General features: G+C 48.3%; 1 protein-coding gene across 4 annotated transcripts in view; it reads right to left on the minus strand.

Moving 5' to 3' along the window:
- Positions 1 to 3,275: 3,275 nt before the first annotated feature.
- LOC311438513 (uncharacterized protein) overlaps positions 3,276 to 22,477 on the minus strand; it is a 35,490-nt gene continuing 16,288 nt past the window's right edge. Inside the window, exon 4 of one of the 4 annotated variants that reach the window (XR_014694152.1) lies at positions 3,276 to 3,706. Coding sequence is in view for 2 of the 4 variants with exons in the window: in XM_084522968.1 (XP_084379094.1) it covers positions 15,862 to 15,977 (116 nt within the window). In the remaining 2 variants the exon portion in view is untranslated. Of the gene's footprint in view, positions 3,707 to 14,953; positions 18,651 to 22,477 lie in introns of those variants that run through there. The other 3 variants (XM_084522969.1, XM_084522968.1, XR_014694153.1) reach the window with 3 other exon arrangements.

Raw genomic sequence — 22,477 nt, forward strand, 5'->3', positions numbered from 1 at the left:
TTCTGCATTTTCTTCATAGGAAGGTCTTCATGTAACCAGGCATGAGAACACTAAATTAAGTGCACGTTTCCATGTGCCATCAGCCCTTCTATTTTTACATTTATTTCTTCCTTTGATTCTACCCAATTAGCCTGTCACAGATAAGCTGTATTTCTTCTAAAAGAGAGCGTATTTATTGTTGACTCTGTACTTGCCACCTGTATTTTCTGTGTTCTTTTTTTTTTTTTTTTTTTTTTTTTCCTGGCTACAATGGCTCTGTATCATGATTGCTCAGCTTGTTTACTGATCTGTGACTCTGAAAGTTGACACTGTGTTCAAAGCAGCCACCCTCCAGCACATCTCTCCATCCGTTACAGCACGCTAACTTCGCCGGCCTCACTTTTGGCACCGCAGTACAACAGCAATCCTATAATATGGTCATTTTCACACAACTTCAAACTGAGCATCTTTATTAGCAGGTGCTAAATTGCTGCTCCAGCTGCTGAATGGTAACAATTAACTCAATTAACATCTAAACAGATGTAATTTTTGAGGAAACGAACAACATTAATAACCACCAAAAGGGGAAAAAGGCTGCAATTACAAATGTGGAAAAAATCATGCACAGCTACAGACAGGCGTGTGCTGTTTCCAATGTCCCCTGGAGAGCTGTTAGAGCACAGCCCTTTCTCTCAGCGTTGGCAGTACGTGCAATTCATAATATGCATCGTACTTGCTGCTACGGACGAGGCTGTGCCTGCAGTGGATGCAGCACAGCTTCCCTCGGCAAAAAGGGGGTAGGAGGGATCGGCTTTGTAATTCAGAGCCCCCTCCACGTGCTGCGAATGCACAGAGATGAGCCCCTTCCAGCAAAAGCAGGACTCTGCCAAAAATGCTCACCGAGGCACGTTGCAAGCGGCGTGCCTGACAAAATACAGATAGCTTACAAATAATATTTTCGTGCATCTCTCCCCTTCTGGTTGTCGGTAGGATGCGACGGGGAGGTGCTGGAAGTGCAGATGTGCTGCGTGATGCGCTGAAGCAGGGTGGTTTGTTACTGAACAACTAAATTTGGCCATTTCTAACCCAAACAGGCCCCTGGGCTCTAGCCCGGAGCTACCTGCCCCATCTGACAGACCTGGAGGTAACCTTCGGGGCTGTAAAGCCACATAATGACTACCTGGGCTCACTGCTGCACGGGCACGGTGTTTGTGGGATCTCAGTGCCTTACAGAAAGGCTTTCATAAAGAAAGCAGCCGGCAGCTACAAGGAATCAGCGTCTGCACCGCTCCAGCTCCAGCCTGGTGACCTCTGTTTACCAGCAGTGACCGCCTGCCTGAGCTCCCTGCAGCAGGCAGAGACATCTAATGGCAGAAGAACAACACTGCGAACGGTGCAGATTAAAAAAAAATTGCTACTGCACCGGGGAAAAACGGTGAAAAAGGTAAATTCCCCACCTGCCCTGTCCCTGCAGGTGAGTACGCATGGAAGTACTTGCAAGAAATATTTTGCAACCTGAGGAACAGCGCCTGGCTGTTTTCAGAAGATGCTTCCCAAAGGAGCAGGGCTGGAACCGCTGTGACTGGTGCTGCCAAAGACCCCTCCGGTCCCCACAAACCCACTGGAGTGGGACACAGGCTGGACTTCTCCCCAAATGGATGGGGAGATGCCGCTGTGCTGGGGATGCAGTGGAGGAGGTAAAGCAACAGCAGAAGGCGCATCCGTGCTCCAGTCCCTACTTTGGTGTGTGTTTTCCACTGACACCAATAACCCTGCTCCCTGCTGCTTTCATTTTTATACCCACAGCTGCTCCCTGAAAACTCGGCGCTTCAAAATGCCACCCGGGTGCACGGTGGATGTCACAAAGCACCGTGGGGCTGTGGCTGGTTCCAGGCTGGGGACAAGGCAGGAGGTAATGCCCTGGGTGCTGGTCTCAGGGCACTGGTGGCTTTCTTTGGGGGAGAGAGGCAGGGATGCCCTCTGATAGCCACAGTCTGGTCGCCAGCCCTAAAAGAGCCCCCTCCGTGCCCAGCTCCCCTTGTTGCAGGGCTTTGTGGGGGACAGAAGGTCCCAAAGCACCCAGGTGAACCAAGGGGCAGACATCCAGCTGCCCAGAGCCCCTGGATGGAAACACGGGCTGCTGGGAGGGAAACACCCAGGGTACAGCTCCCAGCACAGAGCCGAGCACAGCACCTCCAAAAAAGCCCCCAAAAGGAGCGCACCCAGCCCTCGTGGACCCCTCGTGCCCCCTTCCTTCCCAGCTACAGCAGGCAGATACCATAAGTGCAATTCCCCATTACTCTTCACGTCTGGATTAAATTTTAAAGAGCATTTAATTGGCAATTGCTCTGCTGCCTCCATTTATTCACCCCGCACTTTGCGGCGTTTGCTGGAAAGAGCCAGGTAGGACAGGAGGGGATTTTTCCATGCACTTTGCTCCCCCTGGCGATCCCCGGCTCCCAACCCCAGGCTGTGGGGGATTCCTTCCCCCAGCTGAGAGCCCAAACCCCTGCCCATGCAGGCAGCCCCATCCATGACCAGCCTGCATGCTGCCTCGTGGCGGCTGGGGGCTCAGAGGTCTTGGACCCCAATCCTTCCTCCCTGAGCTCTGCGAAACTTTGGGTTGAATCAAGGAAAATAAAATACCCCAAATGTCCCCACCAAACTCTCTGTGCTGGGACAAGCAAGAACGTTCCGTTTTTGATTCAGCCAGTTCTCAATATTTTGTAATTACCATCTAGGTTAGGGGGTTTTAAAGACAGCGAAACCCAAGCTCCCTGGAAAAGAAAAATTACAGTGGTTTGTTCTGCCAGCACGGACCTGCCAATAGTTTCCTCCCAACAGAATTTCGTTCTGTTGTCCTTCCCCACAAAAAGTGTCCGTTCTGACTAAACAGCGTCTTTCAAGGGGAAATGACTGAACTGAAAAAAAAAAAAAGAAAAAACCAAAAACTTAGGGGCTAATTATACATAAATGAGCTACATTGGTTCTGCTCCTCTTGCAAGTTTATCTCTGTCTCCATTTCAGTGTAAATACAACCTCCAGCACGACTCGCTCGGTCACGTAGCCTGCGTCACACGCAGTTGTTGACAATGCTTACCCACTGCTCGCCGCCGTCCTCTCTCTTAATTTTTAATTTGCTGTAATTAAGAGGCCTACTGGAAACAAAGCAAACTTTGGGGATACAAATCCTTGCTGCATGAGGCCTGGGGAGGCAAGGGCTTAACCCACCAGCCGGTCTAGAAAAGGAAACTAAGAGAGATTCAAAACTCCTGATGCAAATGGGAACATCCATCTCCATTTAATCTTTATTTAGTCTCCCGTTCAGCTTAAGTGTTATGCACAGCACTGCACTAACTCTTTGTAAACACACGCACAGGCTGCAGGGTTGGGGTAAAACGCAACTGCCACGTGCCAGCAGCGGAGAGCTGGCAGCAAGGTTTGCACGCTCTCACCCTGTGTCGGATGGATGGATGGCTGGTGCTGCTCCCTGAATGCTGACACTGCTCAGCATGCAGCAAAAGCATCTCTTGGTGCCTCTTCTCCTGGTGTTCTCCTACCCCTGGGAGACATGCCACAACAAGGCAGAGAGGTGCTAGATTTTTCTTTTCCCCAAGGACAAGCGTGGGGGCTCTCCTTGGCGGGCACAACGATGTCCCCTGCTGTCCCCAGTGCATGAGTTTGTCCAGCAAGCTCACCACCAGGGTATCCAAGGCTCCATCAGCCCCTGGGGAAAAGAAGAAACAAATAAAAATCACCAGTGCAGTCTTTCGGCTGGATAATCCGTACGGTTTGTGGCAGGAGAAAGCATTTGTGATAACAATAATTTGCTCCCAGGTAGCACTTTTCACAGAGGGAGCTTGCAGCTTACTGACGCGGAGGGTGTGCTATTATCCCCTCCCTAATACACAACCTCTCGAAATTTGATCAGGGCAGGTTGCAGCCTCTTTTCATGCAGATCATTAATGTAAAACGAGAGCTGGCTGAAATACTGCACAAGCCTCTTCTATGGACAAAAGAAATGAAAGAACTTTAATTCTAAAGGCTGCCCCGGGGCACCAGAGCAGGAGCAGGACGGGGGCATCTGCCACTCTGCCTGCACCCCACGGGGCAGGGGAAAGCCAGGGTGCACCGAGCCATCTGCAGCAATGCTGGTCACAATTTTGGGCCATTAGTCCCGTGCAAGAGCCTTTCAGGTAGGGCAGGGCCTAGGCAATCTCCCTGGCCTCTCCAGGCTTGCAGCGCGTGCCCGGTGTTTAGTGGGGTTTATTCGTGTCTGTGTTTCTCGGCTTTATGTGCAATATCTGGACAAAATAACCCTGTGCCTCAGTGGGGAGTCTCCAGCACAGTGGTCTACACAAATACAATAACAAATCTCTGTTGCTTTTTCAAGCAATAATGAAAGTCATTCAGGATATGAGCCAATTCCCTTCTCTTCAGCATCCACTTGGTCTCTACTCCAAAGCTTTTTGGAAACCCTTAACTGGTAGCTTTGAAGCATTTGGAAAAAAAAAAAAAATGGTTTCCCCTCTTCATTGATGTACTGTCTCTTTTTTCTGCCAAAACCCACACTTTTTTTGCCAAAATAAAAACCCACTAGTGTATGAAAGCAGAGCTCATCCTCCAGGGAGGGGAGAGCTAGCAAGTAAGAGCTGACAGAAATAGAAAAGCTTCCAGGAAATAATATCTTCAGTGCTGTTTTATCTGCTTCATCATATTGCAGTCAGAAGAGATTTTACCAGGGTCCATATGAGCCCAATTAAAGCCCTTGCTTTCTAATTTTCACAGACCTCTCCAGAAAATATGTTGCAAACGAAGGTTACAAAGACCTCGTGGAGGCCGCGTTGCTCTGCAATCTGCTTCCCTCTGTCCTCCTCGCTGATCTGGAGCAGCAGATAGGCTTGCTGACTCTTCCTCTTCTTCCTCCCATGGCTGCAACCAGCCTGGCTGTGATTTATTACGCCACGTGGTGTGGCTCGTGCCAGGTCCCACGTTGTCCTTGTGTCCAGGGCCCCCCAAGCATCACTGAACACACAGCGCTACAGGAGATGTTTTCACAGAGCAGGCAGAAAAAAAAAAAACAAAAGGCATCCCAGTCCCTGGGAGCAGGGGCAGGGCCACCTCTCTGGTGACTTGAGGACCTGTGACTATGCAACCCCACTCCCAGTTTTGCCAAAACACCTCCCACCCACCACACCTGAGACCCCTGGAGGAGACAAACGGGCAGGGCATCTCTCCCAGGCCAAATTCTGGGAGGGTTTATGTGGTCAGCTCCTTCCCAGCGGTATTTTCCAAGCCCAGTTTGACAGGGAGTGCAACCTGGTGACCAGGAGAAGCCAGTGCTGGAGCAAAATAGTGGTCAGAGTCCCGTGCGGGCTCCTCACTTTGCTTTCCACAGCCCAGGGACACCACGGGGAAACCCCCCTGGTTTCAAACCTCTCCCTTAGCAGGGGCTGGGTAAAACCTGAAAGCCTGGCTCAGAGATGACACTGGCTTGATCCTGCAAGGAGCCAAGCGTGCTGCTCGTGCCTGGTGCTTGCACAGCCAGCGGGGGAGCGCCTCCCAGCACGCCGGGCTCCGCCTCTGGAAGATGCTCTTTGGGGAAACCGGCAGCAGGTCGGGCTGCACGAGTCCCGCTAGACCACGTGTCTTCCTTTATGGGTCCGAGGGGAACATTTCTCATTATCTCTCCTTGCAATTTAATTAATCTGCGCTCAGTAATGAACCTTGAAATTTCAATTAAAAACATCATTACTAATCAGGACAGGATTCAAAACAGTCAAGGGGCTCTTGATAGCTTTACGGTGGCAGGAGGTTTGGGTTCAAACCAGGATCTTTGGGCACTGTATGGCCAATCTCTTTATTTTGGACATGTATCCACAGCGTTTCACACTTCTGCTCGTCTCTCCCCCCATCCTGCCAAACCCAAGGGAGCTGCATCTTGCCACCAGCGTGGGAGATACAGCCTGAATTTCCTTCAGGATTCTGCTTTTGGCAGAAAAACGCAAGCCTCCAAAATAAATCCAAAAAGGGAAAGGCACCAAAAAATCACCAAAACATATCAGCACCGCAGCCTGCCGGTGTCACCTCTGGGACAGTCCCTATCAGCACTGAAGCACTCGTCTGCATATTTTCCAGCAATTAAAGCCTTGGGAGGGGAGATCTGCGTATCTTCACTCTGTTACACAGGCTGCCTTGGCGTGGCTGAACTGTTCTGCCTGGCAGCAAATGAGAGCAGCCACAGAAGGCAATTTTCTGCCTTGGCAATGTCAGTACAACCTGACCCGAAGAGGACATCGCTCCCCTGCCCAGAGAAGAGCCTCCGTCGTGGGGCTGGGTGCTCGTCCAGAGCAGCGTGCGTCCTCCTGCTCCAAGCAGCACGTGGCCGTGGGGGTTTGCTGCACGTCTGCTGTGCATCCAGGGAGCCCAGCATCTCCAACAGCATGCCACTGAGCATATAGGAGTGGGCAAAAGAGAAAGCAATCCTGCTTATATACTCCAACACCCTTTCAAAAAGAAAAGAAATGCGATAATGCATGTGTTCTGCAGAAGGGGATAAAACTGAGATTTTTATGTTTCAGAGGAAAGCTGTGCCTCGGTAACGTTTGGGGGAGATCAGAAAAGCTTAAATGCAGTGGGCAGGGGACGCACAAATGCTCCACTAGTAATGAGATGAACTGATCCCACCTTATTTAAATAGCCTTGGCCAGCCAGAGCCTCCTTTTGTGTCTCTGAAGACCGAAACAGTGCAGCACAACCTCCCTCCTGCACCTGGCTGCTGGCGAAGGCTGGCCACCGAGCCCAGCGCACTGGGGTGTGCCCCTGGTGGTGCAGGCTTCAAAGGGAGGAACAGACAGAGGAAGGCAAAGCTGTGTGCTTTATCTGATCGCACAACGTTTAGAATGTAGTTTTCAAGCCTGGGCATCCAGAAATTTTTGAAGGATGTAACATGTGTTTGTTATTTGAAGTCCAAGTGGTGTTTTTCAGAGTGGCCAGTGCTTGCATTCCCACATCTCTGTGGAGGTACACTGGGATGGTCTCTGGAGCATTGCATGTGCATTATTTCCCAGATACAGAATTGAAAGGTGATTGTAGCCTTTTGTACAATGTCCAGCAGATCAAATTATCCATGCCAGGAGGTATCTGTGTAATGATGCCTATTTTGTTTCCAGTGCTACACCAGACCGAAGCCCTTATAAAACACTAAACTCTTTTATGGGCCCATAGAATTAGCTAGGAGCAGAGCTGAGGGCTCTGACAGACAGGCTCAAGAAGCTCAGGTTGCTCCATGGACACTTCTCATCCCTGATGTGGCAGAGTGGCAGACCCACTATTGTTGCACAAACAGCTCCAGGCTACCTTTGCGTCTCTACCACATCAAAACCCTGATCCTCCTTGTATCCTATGGCTCAAACACGGGGGTAAGGAGCACTGCTGGTGTGCACATCCTTGGGAAATCAGCCAGAACTGAGCCAGGACCAGTTTAAGAAGAGCAACAACCACAGCTGCTGTGTGCCTGGGTTTAAACCCATGCCTGTCTCCATCAAGCAGCAAGGGACAGATGGACATGCTCCATCCACAGAATCACAGAATTTTTCTAGGTTGGAAGAGACCTCAAGATTATCGAGTCCAACCTCTGACCTAACCCATCAGTTCTCCTAGGTTTCCAGTTTCCCATCAGTTCCATCAGTTTCCAGTTTCCCATCAGTTCTCCTAGGTTTCCAGTTTCTGCTCTGAACTGGCCACTGAAGAAGAACACGTAAAAATTGTTCTGGAGGTGCCTTTGCAAATAGTTTTGACCTGTGGAAATGGCAGAAAAAAAAATGAAGTCTGAGTACAGGTCAATGTGCCGAGCTCCGCCGCCCCAACTGCGTCTCTGCGGAGAATGAGACTGCAAAAGGGCAAATGGGAGCTCCAGAAGAAGGAAAAAAAAATGAAAAAAAAAAGGGGGGGTGGTGGGAATTCTTCTCATTTCATCTGCTGTTTCCAATGCCTGGCTGGCCTACAGCTTGGATAATTAGATTTCAGCCATAGAGGCAAAATTCGCAGAATAAATTATTAATCACAGATTGTTTGCCCAGTATCAAGCGAGAGAGAAGTGAGCATTCAGAGAGCCAGCAGCTCGACATTTCTGCCGCGCTACGTGAGGGCGAGGTGCAAGCACCAGAGCCTGCAGCTGGAGGACATGTGCCTGGCACAGGTAGGTGGTCACCGCGCTTCCAGCCTGGCTGGGGAGCATCCTAGGAACCCTGGATGACGAGGTGTATCCTCCATGGATGGCATATCACATGCATATGGTGTGCGGGATGTCCAGTGTGGCCCTGCCTTGGCTTTGCAGAAAGAGCCGGGCTTTCTTCCTGCCCCGCCAGCAGCAGGCATTTCCCAAGCATCTCCCCCAAAAGCCCGACGTCCCCTCCCCGCACATATTCCGGGCTTGCCCCAGAAACGTCCACCCGAGCCTGGGCTGGCGTGCGGCTCGGAGACGTTCTCTGGCACCGAGCAGCGGGGTAATTTTGTGTGGGGCCCACACCCAGGATTACAGCTCTGAGAAAGGAGGAAACATGGGAGTTTGGCTCAGAGGAACACAATAATTACCTGAGCAGAAAAAAAAAAAAAAAGAGCCTTTTCTTTCCTGGTACAAAACATCTGATAAAAGCCTGAGACCAGCGGTATTTATATTAGCAGATTTTACATCCTTCTTGTGTGTACTTGGACTGCGAGATATAAATCAAAGCAGGGGTTCATTCCAAGAACAGTTTATTTTTATCTGAGTTAAGTATGTGCTGGCGAACCAGATATTGGTATGTTGATTTTGTTGGTTCGGTGTGATTTATAATAGTTTCTATTGTTTTACGCTGTGTTTCACTCTGCAGTACTTAATTTATCCAAGTCGTGGGCTTAGGTTTTGTGTTTTGCTTCATTTAATGTATATTTTCTTAGGGGTGGTTTAGGTTTTAGCGGTCAGCTGCAGAGTCGTAATGCTTTAATGTATAGGAAGGACATAAAACCATGAAAACTAATTCTAAATGGGTCTGCGATCAAACACAACCCGTCCGCATGAGGCGTGGAGCAAAAGCAGCACAAGCAGAGTGCCTCTCAATAATTCATGCCTTTCAGCCGTGGCGGTTCCTCACCTGAGCCTGGAGACCAGCCTGCCTTCCCAGCAGTGATGTGCCCGCAGGCCAAGGGCCAGGGCAGTCCCAGGGCAGATACTGGAGCCTTCGGCAGGCTGATATCATGCCCAGGTTGTGGGACCTGCCTTTAAAGTTGCCAGCCTGAAATATTTGCTCGCCAAGCTGAAAATCACAGGGGGTGAAGGGATTTAGCAGAAAGGAGGCTGCGGAGCCTCGTTGGTTCCCATGCTGCTGGTGGTGCCATCCTAGTCGTGCGGAGGAGAAGAGAACGATGCCATCCCTGTTGGGTCTATCTACAGACATTGGACACCTTGGTAGGGATGTGGATTTTGGAGATTCTGCAAGGATGCCTGCTGTTGTGGCTCTGCTTGGGCCCAGCGGGGCAGGATCCGTGCTCTGGCCATGGCAAGGAGAGCACGCCCCGTGCAGCGCTGTTCATCACTGCGGTGCCTGCAGCTGGTAATTAAAGCTGGGAGAGAGAGGGGAAAAAAAAAAAAAAAAAAAAAAAAAAAAAAAAAAAAAAAAAAGGGAAGGGAAGGGAAAAATCACCTTCTTCAAGATTTATGAGAATATAAACTCAGGAACTGAGATGTTCCTATCACCACCTATGAGACCCAAGGGACCGCTTTGACTTAATGCAGAGTCGGATGTTTCTCTCGGTTATGAATTCAGAAGGTGATCTGGGGAGTTTGGAGCGGAGGCACACGGGTGCTTAAAGAGGAGCACGCAGGAGCCTCGCTGCTGCCAGCATGGTATCCATGTCCTATTTCCACAGCAGTACTCAAAGCATGTCCAGACCCTGGGGACACAGTGATGCTCCCCTGTCCCAGGCCAGCGAGAGGTTTGGGCAGCTGGGTTTGCTCGCTGGAAGAGCTGGAGAGATGCCTGCCCCACCAGAAGGGGGGGGGTTGGTGTCTTTAGGGGGGACTGAGATGGGTTCTGGGCTCAGCCCTGGGAGGTTCACAGCCCTGAACCCCCACTTTTTACATCTGCCCCTCAGGAAAGCTATGGGGATGTTACATCCTCCCTGTTCCCTCTCAAATCCTTTAATTCCAGTGGTACCAGGTGAAATTATCCATCAGGAAGGTGAGAAGGGTCACAGCCCTGCTCCAACAAGCAACTTGTTACCCAAGGAGGGCAAGGAAAAGCTGTGCTAAAGTCTTACCCCCAGAGCCCAGTGCTGCAGCTAGGAGGGCTCCACACCAAGCAGAGGGAGACCCTGCTGGGCTTTAATAGAACTACTAAACACCCTAATAGATTTTAATAAAAAATAAAGGTGAAATAAATGTGTATCCAGCCAAAAAAAATAAATAATGCAGGGCCAAGCAGAGCTCCTGGGAGGAAGTTTTTAAAACACAAAAGTGAAAACATCCAACCTGAAGATTTTGTGTCCAGTCAGAAGTTTCTATAAGGTATTGCAGACTTCCCGTAAGAGGCGGGGAAAGCAAGGAGAGCTTCACCATTTCGGGTTGCTAAACCTCCACGGGAAAGCTGTCCGCACCTCAGAGTGATCCCCAACTTCACTGATGAAACAGCCATATACATTCCAGTTAAGGTAATCGCCTGCCTTAATAATGCATGACCAGCTTTCAGGAGAGCTTGAAGCTCAAAGGAAATCTGAAAGCTGCTATAGACATTCCGATCAGCAGCACTGCTCAGGTCCTACCTTTATAAAAAAATAAAATAAAATAAAAATCAGTGAAAGCATTTTTATTAAACTACAGGGTCAAGTAAGAGCTCCTTCCAAGCTACAGAAATTACAGCTGGTTTATTTATACTTTTTTTTTTCTCCTCTTTAAAACACATAATAAAAACATTATCCCAAAAAAAAGAGGAGAAGGATCTTAAGATAAAAGGAGTGCTACATGACAAATATACTTTCAACAGCCAGGCAAAACAGTGCCTCATAAAGAAGTTTGGTCTCGAAGAGTTATTCTCCAACGGAAGCATCTCCATAGGTGGTTTGCAGGCCTGCTTCCATATTGCCCATCATTATTACGAACATTATATTATTTAATTGTCCTAATTGCATTAGTGCTAGTGGGTATTATTCCCCTGGGGCCTTGGATCTGATGAGACTTCTCAGACAAGCCTGGCAGGTCGGCAGCAGCTGGGGGTGCCCCAGTCTGCCACATCTCCTGGGCTGTGTGCAGGGTCATGGAAATGCTGCTCGCCCAGGACCCCCTCACCACTCTGGATCTGACACCTCCACCAGCAGATGCAGCAGATCTCAGCCTCCCAGGGGGCAATAAAACACCAACAGGGCTCACAAAGCAGCCAGGTGTGTCTGCTCAGACATAGGAGGGCATCAAAATCAGGGTAGATTTAGCCAGAGTGCAAGGAGCAGCGCCTAAGGCTCCTCTCTGAGCACCTGTATGGGCCTGGGTTGCCTTTGAAGCTCCATTTCCTACCTCCAAGCACAGAACCCTGCTTTACTGAGCCAACTGGAAGCCATGCAGTTAGTAAGACAGAAACCAAAAGCACCTCCAACTGTAAACTATCCCCTGCTTCCTGTTGGAAAACACATCTTAAAGAGGTTGAGGAAGAGATGTTCATCTAATTACAGCCCAGGTGGCATGCTACTCAAAAGACACAAATCTAATAAGTGTAGCAGGGTAGCTGTAAAATGGCAGAGCCCCATAGAGTCACAGAATCACAGAATCACAGAATTTCTAGGTTGGAAGAGACCTCAAGATCATCGAGTCCAACCTCTGACCTAACGCTAACAGTCCCCACTAAACCATATCCCTAAGCTCTACATCTAAACGTCTTGTAAAGACCTCCAGGGATGGTGACTCCACCACTTCCCTGGGCAGCCTGTTCCAATGTCTAACAAAACATAGAGGTCCAGGGAATTGATGTTTTCTACACCAGCTTGGCAAATGCAGCTTTACAGTTCTCATATACCATTCTCCTATACTCATCTTTCGCTATAAAAACACTCTCTTTAGCGATGCATAGTCTTGTGAGTCAAACAGTCAAAGTATGCATGCAAGACAGCACATGAAGAGCCACAGCACCACCTGTAATCCTGCAGCATGTCATCCTGTTTGATTGCATGCATGACCAGCCGTTCGTGACCTGGCCAGGAGAAGCAAAGGTATTGCCAATCTAAATAAGCGCTGTGCTCCACCTGAGTGAGAGTGCTCTCGAAGTCACTCTGAGCAGCACCATCACCTCTAGACATGTACCAAGGGAAGCCCTGTCTGAGTCAGACATTAGGCACCAGCCCAGAGATTAAATCGCAAATCAAATCCCTTTCAAAAACTCACGCATTCAATGTATATTTGCTTCAAAACATGGGGATTCCCCATTGACAGAAACTGCAAAGCCCATTTTGGGCTTCCGCATTACTTGTAGTCTCAGTGATAATACCTGGCTTTGGGTTGCTCAAGCTAATGGCAAATTGGGTGAAGAAAACATTTAGCTGATTAGCTTGTGATTTACATTCTTTGAGTGTCATCAGATGTCCCTTCTTCTCCTTTTATCCACCATTATAAATGAATACCTCTCTTTCCTTGTTAAGCATACACCTCTGCAGACAAGAAGGTTTTTCTCCTCTGAGCTGAGACATTCCTCTTTTTATTTTCTCACCGCACCCACCTTTTTTCTTTTCACACACCTTCTCCATTTTACAAGCAGTTCTGGCTTTCAGCAAGGTTTTGTAATCCTTTATGAGCCTTGGCTAATTTAACACAATTCTCAGAGATGATTTAGGGGCAAGAGGCAAGCATCTGACTGGGGAATAATAAAAAAAAAAAAAAAAAAAACAGTCTTGTAAAATAGCTCCTGAATATTTCAGAAGCTGGTCTGAACACCCTGAAGATACAGACAAAATCTTACACACCGCTGGAGCTCCAGGAGCCATCCTCCAGGAATCAGAAAGATCCCAGCTGGCTATAAACCATTCAGAGGGTGTCACGTTATGAAGTTCATTCAGCCTACAACTGCTGCAGCCATCAGAGCAGCACAGGCAGGACCAGTACCACCAGCCTTTGAAGTTCATGGGAACTGCTCTGATATTCCTGCAGGTTTTCCCTGTCAAGATCCATCTCCAAGAGTCACTGCCTGAGGACAAATGCCATGCCCCTACAAATCTCCAAAGCTTCCTGTCTCCGAAGACTTTGATTATCTTTTTTGAGCTCATGATTTCCAAGTCAGGGGTTTGCTGTCTTGCACCACCCGGATGAAGGGGCTAGTTACACCAAAAGTCTCAATGAACATTACGGTGTGGATATGAGTCCCTGTCACACTCGCTGTCATTTTACTTTTCTTTCAGGAGGCATAGAATTATCCTGCAGTCAATTGCTCCCACTTTAGGCCTTTGTGCACTGCCAGGTATTTCAGACAGCATGAAAGGCACTCTTAAAATATTCTGAATGACTGCTCCAGGCAGTTGCAAGCAAACACTTAACCCAATGCATGGAAAAACTATTTCTCTCTTTTCACTGAGAAGTCAGTGGGCTGCATCCGTGATGAGGCAGTATCTTATTTTACAAGGCACTACAACTGGAGCAGCAGTCTGAGCTCAGGACAATGGATGGATGCTGCTGAAACAATATTTATTGCCACTGCAGAGTTCAAGGCTAGACTAAATCAGTCAAGTGATGCTCTGTTTTAATTTAATCAGGAGAAAAGTCAGTAAAGGAACTAAGAAGTGAATAAATACCTCAGAAGCATCCAGGGCCAGAGAATGAAGGAGTAGAATTTGTGTTGTAATAGCTCAAAAAAAAAAAAAAAAAAAAAAAAAAAAAGTGAAATGCAGTCACACAGCTGTGTGATGGAACAGGACTAAACCTTCTTGACACCTTTCTCTCTTTGCTCACGGTGAGGGGAGAGATCAGACCTGGCCCGGCTCAGATCTGACCCCAAGGAGCTGTCACTGTTCAGTTCTCCCACACACAACTTCTTCCAAGTTAAAAGAAAATATATATATATCAGATCAGGGTTAAAAAGAGGTTATTTCTGCTGAAAGAAGATGGAAAATTTCAGAAAATGTCCATTTTGAAATGTCTCCCACAGTCACTGAAGAGGAAATATGGAAGTGTCACAAGCAGCTCACATTTATATCTAAATGACGCCCTTCGACTCCATGGACACGTGTGCAGATAACCTCCCTCACCATCAAAAAAGTCCGCCTCCCACTCCAGGACACTATAAATAGCCATGTGCACAATTAGCAGGTTTCTGGGCAATCTGCAGAAAACCATAATCCACATAAAATCAATAGGATCAGCTTTCCCAGCTGTAACAGCAAAGGTCAGAGGGAGATCAAAGAGGCAGAAGATACGACCCCTGGGACACGCGGCAGCAGCAGCATCTCCGCAGCCTGGCAATGCTCCAGGGTCCCCTCCTCTTCCCAGGATGGATGACCCTCATGGCTGCAGTGTGCTGGAGATGCAGAGCAGCACGTGCCATCCCACTGCACAGCGACATACTTTTCTGCAATTAAAAATGCATGGCATCAATGGTGGCTGAGGTCCCCCCCAGCCATGTGTTTAATAATTCATCCTCCCTGGCTGCCTGACTGCATTGAGTGTGTTACCTACCTCTCCGGCTGGGACGCTGTCCCAAAGCAGAAACGACACAACTTGACGAGGATTTTTCTCCTTTCTCACCTCTGCAGCTTCCCACCAGCAGCAGTGGTGGTGCCTGCTGACAGCTGCCCATGGTGTGTGCAGCCCCTGTGTGCCCAGCCTGTCACCTGGCTCAGAATTCACTGCTGGCCAGGGAGAGATGTATGTTTGAAATGCAAGCAAATGTACTTCTGGCTAGGACTAATTTTTTCATATGGAAAACTTGACTGTATCCAAGACATCATTTGCTTCACAGATTAGATGTTTTAGATCCTTTAGTCTCAGCCCCCTCCAGGGACAGAGTATTTATTTAAGAGAAGAGATAGCAAAGCTTGATCATCAGCTGACAAAGTGCAGGTCTCTCCAAGGAACACACATTTTGCTTGATTTCACCAGAAGCTGCCTACAACATTGCAGTCCTCATGGACAATACTATGGAGGTGGTCCAAGATGTTCAGGAGAAGTTCTGTGCTCTGCTGATGCCCAGTAGATTACCCGTAGCAGGCAGGCATATCATCTGCTGCAATTTATGGATCAACACCAAGAGTTTCTTTTGGTGGTTGTTTCAGGGATGAGCTAGGTAGCTTTGGCTCAGGAGAGACTCAGGACTTTGTGTGCTTTAAATGCCCTTCCCTACTTTCTCTGTTCCACCCTTGTGCCATTATCTGGACTGTACAGGGCACACGAGCTGCAGGAGATTTTATTTTCACACCACTGAAGATCACAAAGGGCAATCTAATGCCGATGGGCTCCCACAGGTGCTAGACGAGCCTCCTAGCAGCACGTTAACCACGGCAGGTCTCGGCTTGCAGCTGGACCAGGCGCTGGGCTAACGGCAGAACACGTGCCATCAGGCCCTGGGTGAGGCAACCTATTCCCACAGGGCACGTTATTTCTGCTGGATCTCTCAGACAGGCAGACTGTGGCTAGCTCTGCAGCTACAAACACTCAGGAATCAGGGGATGCATGGGGATAAGCCCCATGGCCCCCTGGAGTAGCTCATCATCATCATCGTCAGACCAGTAAGAACTTCTGCCTCTGAATCTCTGCTTGGCTAGGACAGGGGGAATGAGCCTCAAATCTTGGGCTGGAACAAAAGAGAAGCACTTAGGCAGCTCATCAGTAGTATCTCCAGCTAGCTAGGTTCAGGGTGTGTGCTGTTGTGCTCCAGATCAGAACTTCTTCCCAATGCACTTGGCGAGGACATCAGGTGTGGAGGTGGAGGGAGCGGGGGTGAGAACGCCTCCAGGATCCAGATGAAAGAGGATGGAGTTCAGCCCACGCTCTTCTGGAGTCCATCAGAGACAGCATTTTGTGGAAAAAAAAGGAAAAGTGTTTTTTAAAAAAATAAGTATCTCAAAAAATGCCTCCCCAAAGATGGTTGTGACGGGCCTGTCCACTGCATCAAACGGTTTGAACGGCTCGTTGTGTTTGTGGCCGTGCAGGAACTCACCCTAACAGTGCTTCCTTCCAGGCAGAATTTCCCTTTGTGAATGTCACACAGGAAATTGTTTTCCCAAGGGCTTTATTGCCAATTTGACGTGGAAGGCCTGGTGTGTGCTTTTTCAGGGGGAAGCTCGTAATTGGAAAAGACTGTGGAAGAGCGTGCAGAGGTGAAAGACTGAAAGAAGGAGAGAAAACACTCCACCTAGCAAGCACATCAGGCCTGGATGTTTTGCAAGGCAGGTGATGATCCTTTATGAGCTGCACAAGTTTCTTTTCATAGCCTTGCAAACAGCAGATGAGTAAACTAGCATTACTTCTGTTTTTTACACCCCCAGAGGCCAAGACTTTTCACATACATTTCATCTCCAAGAACTCTGAAGGTAGCTGATGTTTATGCAAAGCTCTTCTTAACCAGTGGTCAGCCCAGGGTTTTACTGATAGTTGCACACATTATTTTGGCTGGAATGCTCTATTTTTATGCTCCAATCACATCATTTTCACCTTCCTCTTTCTAAACTTCCAATCTTCCCACTGTCCAATATAGGCTGATTTCCATCCAGATTTCATCATCCTTTTCCAGCAAATGGTTTAAACTTAACAACTAACAAGCAATTAATACATTAGAATGCTGCAATTAACTCCTCTTTACATCATGCTCGCAACAAAAACGCATTACCAAAGTCCATTTTAAAGTCTTGTTATTATCTCTTTTTCTACTTCTTGTTTTTTTTAGGCTAACAATGTATGAGCTCAGACTCATTTCTGACCTTGACATGCATGTCTCAATCAAGTTTTGCATGAGAGAAGTGACCTGCAATCAGAGAGAGCAGATGCTTGTTCTCTGACCAGACAAAATTATCAGGAGACTTGAGCCTTTGATACTTGAATAAATTGTCAAGCGGAAAAAGGAATACAGTAATGTCTGTGGAAAGCGTGGCTTTCCATGATAGGAGCCTTTCTTTTTCAGACAATGGCAAGTTTGCTTTCATTATTTTATGCACTTTTCTGATGTTATGATTGAACACAGCAACGCTGAGTGCTCTAACAGCTGCTTTCCTCCAGAAACGCAGGCCATTAGGAGGTGCACAGCTCTGTGATGGATGGGGCCTGGGGACTGGGAAGTGGAAAATAAGCTGCCCATGCTTGTTCGGGCTTTGACTGGCCATGGGAAGTCAGCAGCAAAACTCCATATGCTTTTGGGTTTCATGTGTTCCGTGATGTGGTCTAGGATATAAAAAGCAGCATGGCAGAGGACTGAGGTAATAGCTGGAGAGATCAGAGACAACTGCTCCATATCCTAGAGCAGACTTTCTCCGAGAGACCTTTCAGCACTGCTGATTTCCTTCCCAGCATTTGTCTGTTCAGCATTTAAGGACTTTGATAGGGAGACAGGGTGCTCCGCTGGGAAAACAACCTCTCCAAACCACGGGGATGCAGGGCTGATACCATTTTAAAAACCACTGGAGTAATTTTGGAGCCCAAGTCTGGCTTAAAAATGCCTCTTAAGCATTAAACACTTGTGGACATCTGACACAATGCTGTGGTCCAGGTCCTCTGGAGATGAAGCTCAGTGTAGTCCCGTTGATACCATTACAAATATCAGGGCGAGGTCCTCACCAGCATGTCCTGCACAGGTCCTGCACAGGTCCAACTGGTCAGTTGTGCCTGGGCAAAGAAGGACCTCCTCTTCATCTTCACATTGCAGGAGAAGTTCACAGATCCTGGTGCCAATGTTTCAGGTGCTCTGCTAAAGCTGGCAGTTACCAGTGTGTCTGCTGCTGTTGATTCACGTGTTCAGGGTTATCCATACATTTCTGCTTTGAAAAATGTAATGAGAGACAAATATTTGGGAAACAACTTCAGCTTCTAGCATAGACCTGCACCAGGAGGAAGCGTTGCCAGACACCAACAGATGTTTCACTAACTGAAAGCTGTTGGTAGAAAGCAGAGAATTACATGGTCCTCTCCAAGGATCTCATCTACAGGGGATCATAAGAGGAGTGAATGTTCTTCCTCATTAGTCTACAGCACAAAATCCCCCAACACAGCCAGAAGTGATTTTGTCACTGCTGTAGTCTCTGATGACATGATATTCCTCAACCATTCAGTGCCCCCTTCTTCTGTGGTGCTTCCTTAAACATATCCTGAGCCAGGTCACAGCTGTAGGAACCAGCTATATGTTTGCCACAGAGAATAGGGAAAGCCCTAGCTACTGCAAGTGAACCTGGCCCAGTTGCTCTACATTTGTCTGGAGGTTTCAAGTAAATGGTAATTTCCTTTCCAGCCTCAGGCAGAAACATGTTAGCATGCAGAGCGGGAGGAACCTCTCTGATGGCCCCTTTCCTGCCTTAGTTTTTAGAGAGGAGTAACCTACAGGTGAGCAACTCAGCTTCCACTCGCTGAGGGATGACACAGTATTTCAGGCCATGACTGCATTTTATATGGTTGAAAAAGAAGGAGAATTGCACTGCACATGTCAGGTCCTCTGCTCCTGGATCCCACACTGCAAATGTCCCTGACAGCGTAAGAAAAACACAACAGCGACAGTTCTTTTGAGTACTGCACAGAACAGGAAAATGTGAAGAGAAACATGAAACTGTAGTAGCATTTTTTACCCTGGAAAAATACACACAGTGTGTGTTTTCAGTGGTAGATGTACCTGGCCGTACATTGGGATAGCCTCACCAGCAGTTCAAGGAGCAGCAGCTCTGGGTACAGCATTCAGCGGGCATACCCGCTGTGATTGTGTACACAGAATGTGAGAAATTTGCTCCAATTAGCACTGATTAAAGCATCCATGGGGACAGGAAGGAAAGGCTCACCTGGCACCACTGGCCAGGCTCTTGGGGAAGCCCGTCTGTCACCCATTGAAGCACTGAACCTTCATCCACCGCACAGACTGTGATGTCTGTCTAGGGATGCAGGGGCCACGAGTGACCAGTCCATCCCTCTCTCAGGAGAGATGACCATTATCCAGAGGAACAGGGAGAAGCAGAAATAAATTGCTGGGTGGGATTTTCAGCAGGACTTCTGGATTCAATTTCTTTGTGATTATAGTACAAATAATTCTGTGGGACTTCAGGGAGATATGACCCCTTCATCAGCCAATCTGTCCCCAGCAAAGGTGATGCTTAAACTCACCTGAGACACCTGAGGCAATGAGAGAAACTTGCTTTCTCCTTGTAAAATTAATGTTGTGAACTAGAAGTCACTCGGGGCTGGAGCAACGACTCAACAAGCCAGAGAAGGGCAGGAGAGCAGGAGGGAGGCAGGGAAGACGTGCTCTCCCACCTGGGGCTGGCAGGCAAGCTGGGAAAACCTGCAAGGAGAGCAACCTGCAGCCACCTGAGAACAAGTGTACATCTTCAACTTACACACTGCAGTTGCACCAAGAGCCCGGCCTGCCGTGGCATGCCAACATGCTGCTGGCCCCGGGGGAGAAAGAGGCTTTAAAGCACAAGGTTAGGAGCCTCAGGCTCAAGATATTAATAGCTGGAAGATCATGCAGGTTGTGAGAAACCTAGCATGCCTGGTAGCTGAACACTTGCCTAGACGTTAAGATGACTTTATTGGTCATTCCAGCAGTGAAGACCATGAGCCAAGGTGCTTAAATGTGTTGTGACCTGGGTAAGTTGTGCACTGACCATGAGGCTGAAGGGGCAGTGGGTCTATGTCATACCCAACTGATGACCAGAATGGTGTCACAAGTGAGAAAGGGTTTTGGAAACCCCACAAAATAATTCATCAGAGCATAGAAATGAGGGAAGAAGTGGAAGGCAGCACAAGGAGAAGGAGAGAGGAGCCACATGGATGCACAGCCCAAGACACAACAGCAAGAAGAAAGCAGCCCTCATCCTGAAATCCAGGCACACAGGGCTTGCATGTTTTATTGGAGAAGCAACAGCAGCACTGAAGATACCTCTCCTGCTTCTTGAAGAGGAGCGCTTGGGAGGAAGTGGTAAGGGAGCAGAAAAAGGAAAATACAACCATGCTTAGTGCCAGCCCAGGGAGAGCTGATGGTGTCCCCATGGACAGCGTGCAATGCAAAGGTCTGCAGGGACACCAACTGCCCGGTCCTGTGGCTAGTCATGGGACAGTGCAGATGGTGATGGGCAAACCTGAGCTCAGGGGTGGGCATGGGAAGCCAAGTTCAGGAGCACCTTTGCAGGGGAAGCAGGATGCCTCCAGCTTTTCTGACACAATTCCATTCTTTGGCTCCTTACAGGAATTTTCCATAATCCCCTGATGCTTAACCAACAAATTATTCACCTCCAAGCTGTACATACAGCAGAATGTGATTCCAGCAATTTGCAATGGCTTATTAAACCCAATGAGCCCTTACGAGTTGGAAGGAACAGGTGAGAAAGTATTTCTGTTACAAAGTCTTGCTGCATTATTGGGATTGTTTTTTAGGGAGGGCTCGATGGCTGGGTGAGAGATTGGGCAGGTTTCCTAGAACATTCCACGTCCTTCCCTCTCTCCCCTGTAGACACAGGAGCAGCACTTCAGCTGCACACCTCATCCACACAGGGTCTCCCGACCTGACCCAGAGACTGCCAACTTTGTTATGCTCCCCTGCTCATCCAGGCTGCTCTGTACTGCCCTACAGCACCTTTCTAGTGGGGGTCCGCAGGCATATTTGGAGATACCACCGTTCCCAGAGACCCATAGCTCAGCAGTGCAAGGTTATTCTGAGTCCACCAAGGGGTACCTGTTTTTCCACTGCAGATACTCAGCGAGTTTGCAAATCTAAAGAGCATGGGCACAACTGAAATGGGGTACAAATTCTGCTGTGAAAATTCAATGGTTGGAAAGGCTCTGCCAGTCTGCACAACAACAAGAACAAAACAGAACTCTTTATTACCATGAACAATCACTTCAAAATGTGGGTGTTCAGCACCTGGCAGCCTATTTTCTAAAGATGCACAGCAGCGCAAGGAAGGATTGGCTCTGGAGCCACTTGAAGAGAAGTGTCAGGACCAGGCTGTACTGAAAAAGAAATAAGAGAAAGGGGAAAATGACGAGGAAGAATGGCAGGGCGTCTAACACTTTGCATCTAATGCCTCCACATGGCTGCAAGTGCCGTGGCAATTTGGCCCTGATAACACGGATGAAGAGATGTTGCTAACATATTGCTTCCTTGTCAAATGTCTCACTGGTTTTGCAGCCAAGTCTCCTGCCAGCAAGGCCGCAGCAGCGCCTCTCCGTTACTTTCATATGCAAAGAGGTTGTTAACTCAATTGCCAATAAAATTCTAGTGGGTGGAGAGGAGGACATCTGCCTGTCTAGTCCTGTGCTTGCCAACATGGTTCTTTTATTCCTCCAGAAGCCGCAAGCTCCTACTCGAGCTGGTATTTTGACAAGCATTTCTGTTTTCTTGACACAATGGGCAAAGTGGGCACAGATCTTGCATGCCACTCGTAATATGTTTTCTGTGCTGTGATTTGCATCCTTTCTGGAGGATGCCTGGCACAGCGCTGCACAAAGCAGAACGAGCAGCTTGGACAGTGGGTTTAGTCTGACATGTAAATGTACTGCTTAATTATGTGCAATTGCGTTAGGAGAATGTGAAGAGGATGCTTTGCAGGCTGTGATGGCTACAAAGCTATGATGAATTTGGGTTTGGGGGGTGGGGGTGATGGAAGAGGCTTTGGAGAAAGGAAAAAAAAAAAGGGATGGAAATAATATTGAGGTAAACGAGTTGTCATCAGGAGCCACATGAAATGGCGACAGCCATTTGTGTTAGTTCCCCAACTTTATTCTTGGCTGCTGGAGACCCTAGGGTCCCAGCTAACTGAAGCTGCAACCCCCTAAAGACACATTCCCAGAGGACAGGGGACTTAGAGGGCATCTGTGCTCTCAGCACAGTCTCAAAGCTGGCCTTAAGTCCTGCCAGTAAAATTCTAGTTGAAAATGAAAGCAAGCAGAAAAACAGAGGTGGCAGACAGGTCACCAGGAGCGAGGAAGGTGGATTTGATGTTCTGGGGCACAGGACCAGACAGCATAATCTCTTCCAGCCCTTTCCAACCCTAAATTTTGGTTTATCTCTGCTTTTGTGCTCGAGGATGAGCCACCACCTTTGCAAACATATGATATGGTTACCTCTGAAAGAAGAGGCCAAGAAGCCGGAGGGACTACTACAGGAAAGGTTTAGACACATCAGCTTGTACAGATGGTCAGAGCCAGAATCTCTCAGGTATCACACAGGGCACAATCAGCTCTCCTCCATCCTCATCTTCCCCAGGCACTCCCTGAGTGCCAACCGTGCTGCCAAGCCTCATAAATTTCCCTCTCTGAGCACTGCTCGATGGAGGGATATTGAAAGACGGTCCAACCGTGTGA

Source organism: Aythya ferina (assembly GCF_964211825.1).
Source record: "Aythya ferina genome assembly, chromosome: 6".
Classification (NCBI taxonomy): domain Eukaryota; kingdom Metazoa; phylum Chordata; class Aves; order Anseriformes; family Anatidae; genus Aythya; species Aythya ferina.